The sequence below is a fragment of the Pelobates fuscus genome, chromosome 2 (genome assembly GCF_036172605.1).
Source record: "Pelobates fuscus isolate aPelFus1 chromosome 2, aPelFus1.pri, whole genome shotgun sequence".
Taxonomy (NCBI): Eukaryota; Metazoa; Chordata; class Amphibia; order Anura; family Pelobatidae; genus Pelobates; species Pelobates fuscus.
The window spans coordinates 434443521-434451669 of NC_086318.1; the positions used below are offsets into that span (position 1 = coordinate 434443521).

General features: G+C 36.3%; 1 protein-coding gene across 1 annotated transcript in view; it reads right to left on the bottom strand.

The window, feature by feature from the left end:
* The window catches only part of PLB1 (phospholipase B1), a 157296-nt gene that overhangs the window by 66944 nt on the left and 82203 nt on the right, over positions 1-8149 (bottom strand). The window contains exon 37 of the mRNA XM_063441548.1: positions 7097-7162. Within this exon, the coding sequence (XP_063297618.1) occupies positions 7097-7162 (66 nt within the window). The remainder of the gene's footprint in view (positions 1-7096; positions 7163-8149) is intronic.

An 8149-nucleotide genomic window follows, 5' to 3' on the forward strand; every position in this document is an offset into this window, starting at 1 on the left:
ACCTGTTACCTATCATTTTATTTATAGGTTCTATTACTACCTGTTATCTATCATTTTATTTATAGGTTCTATTACTACCTGTTATCTATCATTTTATTTATAGGTTCTATTACTACCTGTTACCTATCATTTTATTTATAGGTTCTATTACTACCTGTTACCTATCATTTTATTTATAGGTTCTATTACTACCTGTTATCTATCATTTTATTTATAGGTTCTATTATTACCTGTTATCTATCATTTTATTTATAGGTTCTATTACTACCTGTTATCTATCATTTTATTTATAGGTTCTATTACTACCTGTTATCTATCATTTTATTTATAGGTTCTATTACTACCTGTTATCTATCATTTTATTTATAGGTTCTATTACTACCTGTTATCTATCATTTTATTTATAGGTTCTATTACTACCTGTTATCTATCATTTTATTTATAGGTTCTATTACTACCTGTTATCTATCGTTTTATTTATAGGTTCTATTATTACCTGTTATCTATCATTTTATTTATAGGTTCTATTACTACCTGTTATCTATCATTTTATTTATAGGTTCTATTACTACCTGTTATCTATCATTTTATTTATAGGTTCTATTACTACCTGTTACCTATCATTTTATTTATAGGTTCTATTACTACCTGTTATCTATCATTTTATTTATAGGTTCTATTACTACCTGTTATCTATCATTTTATTTATAGGTTCTATTACTACCTGTTACCTATCATTTTATTTATAGGTTCTATTACTACCTGTTACCTATCATTTTATTTATAGGTTCTATTACTACCTGTTATCTATCATTTTATTTATAGGTTCTATTACTACCTGTTACCTATCATTTTATTTATAGGTTCTATTACTACCTGTTACCTATCATTTTATTTATAGGTTCTATTACTACCTGTTATCTATCATTTTATTTATAGGTTCTATTACTACCTGTTACCTATCATTTTATTTATAGGTTCTATTACTACCTGTTACCTATCATTTTATTTATAGGTTCTATTACTACCTGTTATCTATCATTTTATTTATAGGTTCTATTACTACCTGTTATCTATCATTTTATTTATAGGTTCTATTACTACCTGTTACCTATCATTTTATTTATAGGTTCTATTACTACCTGTTACCTATCATTTTATTTATAGGTTCTATTACTACCTGTTATCTATCATTTTATTTATAGGTTCTATTATTACCTGTTATCTATCATTTTATTTATAGGTTCTATTACTACCTGTTATCTATCATTTTATTTATAGGTTCTATTACTACCTGTTACCTATCATTTTATTTATAGGTTCTATTACTACCTGTTACCTATCATTTTATTTATAGGTTCTATTACTACCTGTTATCTATCATTTTATTTATAGGTTCTATTACTACCTGTTATCTATCATTTTATTTATAGGTTCTATTACTACCTGTTACCTATCATTTTATTTATAGGTTCTATTACTACCTGTTACCTATCATTTTATTTATAGGTTCTATTACTACCTGTTATCTATCATTTTATTTATAGGTTCTATTATTACCTGTTATCTATCATTTTATTTATAGGTTCTATTACTACCTGTTATCTATCATTTTATTTATAGGTTCTATTACTACCTGTTATCTATCATTTTATTTATAGGTTCTATTACTACCTGTTACCTACCATTTTATTTATAGGTTCTATTACTACCTGTTATCTATCATTTTATTTATAGGTTCTATTACTACCTGTTATCTATCATTTTATTTATAGGTTCTATTACTACCTGTTATCTATCATTTTATTTATAGGTTCTATTACTACCTGTTATCTATCATTTTATTTATAGGTTCTATTACTACCTGTTATCTATCATTTTATTTATAGGTTCTATTACTACCTGTTACCTATCATTTTATTTATAGGTTCTATTACTACCTGTTACCTATCATTTTATTTATAGGTTCTATTACTACCTGTTATCTATCATTTTATTTATAGGTTCTATTACTACCTGTTATCTATCATTTTATTTATAGGTTCTATTACTACCTGTTATCTATCATTTTATTTATAGGTTCTATTACTACCTGTTATCTATCATTTTATTTATAGGTTCTATTACTACCTGTTATCTATCATTTTATTTATAGGTTCTATTACTACCTGTTATCTATCATTTTATTTATAGGTTCTATTACTACCTGTTATCTATCATTTTATTTATAGGTTCTATTACTACCTGTTACCTATCATTTTATTTATAGGTTCTATTACTACCTGTTATCTATCATTTTATTTATAGGTTCTATTATTACCTGTTACCTATCATTTTATTTATAGGTTCTATTACTACCTGTTATCTATCATTTTATTTATAGGTTCTATTACTACCTGTTATCTATCATTTTATTTATAGGTTCTATTACTACCTGTTACCTATCATTTTATTTATAGGTTCTATTACTACCTGTTACCTATCATTTTATTTATAGGTTCTATTACTACCTGTTACCTATCATTTTATTTATAGGTTCTATTACTACCTGTTACCTATCATTTTATTTATAGGTTCTATTACTACCTGTTATCTATCATTTTATTTATAGGTTCTATTATTACCTGTTACCTATCATTTTATTTATAGGTTCTATTACTACCTGTTATCTATCATTTTATTTATAGGTTCTATTACTACCTGTTATCTATCATTTTATTTATAGGTTCTATTACTACCTGTTATCTATCATTTTATTTATAGGTTCTATTACTACCTGTTATCTATCATTTTATTTATAGGTTCTATTACTACCTGTTACCTATCATTTTATTTATAGGTTCTATTACTACCTGTTATCTATCATTTTATTTATAGGTTCTATTACTGCCTGTTATCTATCATTTTATTTATAGGTTCTATTACTGCCTGTTATCTATCATTTTATTTATAGGTTCTATTACTACCTGTTACCTATCATTTTATTTATAGGTTCTATTACTACCTGTTATCTATCATTTTATTTATAGGTTCTATTACTACCTGTTACCTATCATTTTATTTATAGGTTCTATTACTACCTGTTACCTATCATTTTATTTATAGGTTCTATTACTACCTGTTATTATTATTATTATTATTATTGCCATTTATATAGCGCCAACAGATTCCGTAGCGCTTTACAATATTTTGAGAGGGGGGGGGATGTAACAATAAATAAGACAATTACAAGAAAACTGACAGGAATAATAGGTTGAAGAGGACCCTGCTCAAATGAGCTTACAGTCTATAGGAGGTGGGGTATTAGAAACATTAGGATAGGAAATATCAAGTAGGAGTGAAGCAGAGCTGGAGGAGAGAGCAAAGCACTATTCCATAGGGACAGGTATGTAAGGGAGAGATTACTCTGGGAGGCCATACGCTTTCCTGAAGAGATGGGATTTAAGGCCCTTCTTAAATGATTGAAGACTAGGGGAGAGTCTGATGGCAGTAGGCAAGTTATTCCATAGGAGAGGAGCAGCCCGTGAGAAGTCCTGCAAGCGTGAGTTGGCCGTACGGGTGCGAGCAGCGGTCAGGAGGTGGTCGCGGGCAGAGCGGAGGGTACGAGGAGGGGCATACCTCTGGATCAGTGAAGAGATATAAGAGGGGCTGGAATTGTTCAGTGCTTTAAATGTATGGGTTAGCACTTTGAATTGACTCCTATAGGATACAGGGAGCCAATGTAAGGACTGGCAGAGGGGCGAGGTGTGAGAGGACCGACTGGATAGGAAAATCAGTCTAGCTGCAGCATTCATTACAGACTGTAGCGGGGCAGTACGGCTTTTGGGGAGACCAATCAGGAGAGGGTTACAGTAATCCATGCGGGAAATTACTAGAGCATGGACAAGCTCCTTGGTAGCATCTTGCGTAAGAAAGGGGCGGATGCGGGCTATGTTTTTGAGTTGGAACCTACAGGACTTGGCAACAAACTGGATGTGAGACTCAAAGGTGAGACCAGAGTCAAGTATGACGCCAAGACAGCGCGCTTGTAGGGATGGACTTATGTGGATATCACTGACTTGAAGGGAGAGTGAGAGAGGAGGATCAGTATTAGGAGGAGGAAAGACAAGGAGTTCAGTTTTAGAGAGGTTAAGTTTGAGAAAGCGTGACGACATCCAGTCAGAGATGGAAGAGAGGCAAGCAGTGACACGTTGCAGGACGGCCGGGGAGAGGTCCGGTGAGGAGAGGTATATCTGAGTGTCATCAGCGTACAGGTGGTAGTTGAATCCAAAAGAGGCAATAAGTTTTCCAAGAGAGGCAGTATAAAGAGAAAATAGAAGGGGACCAAGGACAGAGCCTTGGGGAACTCCAACCGAGACAGGGCGAGGGGAGGAGGTATCCTTGGAAAAGGAGACACTAAATGAGCGTTGGGAGAGATAGGAGGAAAACCAAGAGAGGACAGAGTCACAGAGACCGAGTGATTGAAGAGTTTGAAGGAGAAGAGAATGATCAACTGTGTCAAAGGCAGCAGAGAGGTCAAGGAGAATTAATATGGAGTAGTGACCTTTGGATTTAGCGGAGATTAGGTCATTAGTCACTTTGATAAGAGCGGTCTCAGTAGAGTGGAGAGGGCGGAAGCCAGACTGAAGAGGGTCAAGGAGAGAGTTGGAATTAAGGAAGTGAGACACACGGGTAAAGACAAGTCTTTCCAAAAGCTTTGATGAGTAAGGGAGCAGGGATATGGGACGATAGTTCGAGGGGGAGGACGGGTCAAGAGATGGTTTTTTCAGGATAGGTATTACAGTGGCATGTTTAAGGTCAGCAGGAACAGTGCCAGAAGAGAGAGAGCAGTTAAAGATGTGTGTTAGGATAGGCACAAGACAAGGGGAGAGAGATCTGATGAGGTGAGATGGGACAGGATCAAGTGGGCAAGTGGTGGGGCGAGAGGAATGGAGAAGTGCAGCCACCTCTTGTTCAGTAGCTGGGGAGAAAGTCTGAAGGGTAGGGAAAGCATGATTTATGTGTGGTTGAGAAAGAGAACGGCAAGGAGGGGAGAATTGTTTCCTTAGCTGTTCAATCTTGTCAGTAAAGTAATATGCAAAGCTATCAGCTGTAAGGTTAGTTTGGGGGGTGGCCACAGCAGGGCGGAGAAGGGAATTAAAAGTGTCAAAGAGACGTCTGGGATTGCGGGAGCATGAACTAATGAGAGAGGAAAAGTAGGACTGTTTGGCGAGGGCAAGGGCTGCGCTGTACGAAAGCAACATGAATCTATAATGAAGATAGTCTGCCTGGGTGCGAGACTTCCTCCAGGAGCGTTCAGCACAGCGGGAGCAACTCTGCAGATAGCGTGTTGATTTATTATGCCAAGGTTGGGGTCGTGTTCTCCTCGTGGTGCATGTTTGGAGTGGGGCTGCAGTGTTCAAGGCAGATGTGAGGGTAGTGTTATATGTGGAGATGGCCAGTGAGGGACAGCAGAGGGAAGGGATGGATAGCAGTTGTGAATCAATGTCAGCCGACAGCTGCTGGAGGTCAATAGAGTTAAGGTTCCTCCTGAGCTGAGGGGGGTTAGGCTGAGGTTGTTGGGTGAGGGGGTAATTGAGAGCAAACGATAAGAGGTGGTGATCAGAGAGAGGAAATGGAGTGTTGCAGATATTAGATAATGTACATGAATAGGAGAAAATAAGGTCGAGGGTATTGCCAGCTACATGAGTGGGAGAATTAGCCCACTGCAATAGTCCAAGGGAGGAAGTAATTGAAAGTAGTTTAGAGGCTGCTGGGGTTAAAGGTGGGTTAATGGGAATATTGAAGTCTCCAAGAATTAGGGATGGAATGTTGGAAGAGAGGAAGTAGGGTAGCCAGGCAGCAAAGTGGTCAAGGAAGAGGAGAGGGGAACCAGGGGGACGATAGATGACGGCAATGTTAGCAGAGAAGGGTTTGAAAAGGCGAATTGAATGAATTTCGAATGATGGGAAAGAGAGGGAAGGGGGGGTGGGCAGGGTTTTAAAGGAGCAGCGGGGTGAGAGAAGAAAACCTACACCGCCACCTTTAATCTCCGCTTGTCTTGGATTGTGGGTAAAGTGAAGACCACCAAAGGACAGTGAGGCAGGGGTAGCAGTAGCATGCGACCGTCCGCTCCTGCAGTCAGTCAATATCATTTTATTTATAGGTTCTATTACTACCTGTTATCTATCATTTTATTTATAGGTTCTATTACTACCTGTTATCTATCATTTTATTTATAGGTTCTATTACTACCTGTTACCTATTATTTTATTTATAGGTTCTATTACTACCTGTTACCTATCATTTTATTTATAGGTTCTATTACTACCTGTTACCTATCATTTTATTTATAGGTTCTATTACTACCTGTTATCTATCATTTTATTTATAGGTTCTATTACTACCTGTTACCTATCATTTTATTTATAGGTTTTCCTGCTAGCCAATAACCTGTCTGGGGCATATTGCCTAACTTTCTATCTGTGTTATTCCTCTGTATACTTGCCTATAGTCTCGCTTATAGGTTCTGCTTTCTCTCTTTGATCTATATTTTCCTTTATTGGCGCTATTTCCTAATTAACCTGTTCTGGGCATATTTCCTAATCCTCTATTTAATATTCTCCTTTTTACTTTCATTCATCTGTATTGTTTCCACTTCCCTTCCACTTCCTGCTACACTTATTATTACAAGAAAACCATGTCAAATATTATAAATAAAGAGCCTAAAGTTAACCCTGGTATAAGTCTCTTATGTGACCTGACAGTCAGTGGCATTTTAACCCTTAAATGTAAGCATTACTGCTCCTGCAGACCGGCAATCTTTTACATTAGAAGGTTAAAACAACAGCGACTTGGCATCTAGACCGCTTCATTGAGGTGCCTATAGTGTCATATTAAATGTAAAGAGTGAGGAGAAAATGAATTGAACATCAGTAAATATTTTCTGCACTATTTTTTATCATTTCATTAAGAAAATTCGTAGCATTTAAGATCATTAACACCCCCCCCCCATCCTCTCGCCATCCCCCAATAAAACAAAAAAATCCCCAAAATATTTCTATATCTATATAAGTTTTTTAATATCTCTGTTTTTTTTGCTGGAAGTGGAACTGACCTCTTTGTGCAGGATATCCAAAGCCTCTTGGATGTTGGACAAAAAATTCACAGGAGAGTAAACATTCTGGGTAACAGAGGAAAAATAATAATATTAGAAGGATATCAACCATTGAAAGCCCATTCCTATGAAGACTCATTCTCTGAGAGACCCGTATAGTTTTCTCCCCATGAAGTATGTAGACTGGCAGTTCCTATGTAGTAGGACTAGATAGTACTGAATGCATTCATGGTTTGAAATGTGTTGGAAGATGTTTGTGTGTGTAGTAGCAAACTCCATTGGTTCTTCTTACTTAATGGACTATTTTACTAAATACAGGCATTTTAGTGGCTAATGAAGGAATTGGTGGAGACTGGCTGTCAAGGTACTACTCCAGCACGCAAACTAGAGGAAATAGATAAAAGATAAAGTCCATATTACCGGTCCTTAAAGTTATTTGGTTAACGTAAGGAGCAATGAATATAGTCCTAATACGTAACACAGATAGCCAGAGACGGTCAAGGTCAAGGATAGGAGAAGGTAGAATAATCGAGTACACAAAGCCACGGTCATGGATTCCAGATGTACGAATGGACGAAATAAACAGAGCTAAGTCAAATCAGAAAAACATGCTCTCGTGCTCCTAAGACCATGACAGGGCAAGGAAGTGATGTCAGCGAAGGACATAAAATTGGCATAAATGTGAGGTCATTGGTTGGGGATCAGTTAGGACAATAGTGATTTATTAAACATGTGATTTGGGCTACTTTAAAATAGGGCAGAACTGATATAATGTAACACCCCCTAGAACACGCATTTGGCTATGTGCAATTGTTGGGACTCGGCATCAAACAGAGGAGGTGCGGTGTCAGCTGAGGGAAGAGGAGTGACATGGTGAGGACCAATAAGAGTTATGACAATGACCCACAGTAAAATGCCATTTAAGCAACTTTTACATATCGCGCTAAACCATGAGAATTAAGTGAAGGATGGGGGATATGGATGCGTTTGGGTTACACAGTAAAAACCATATTGTGTAACTTAAACCCTAATGTGTTACTTGAGGTTGGCGTG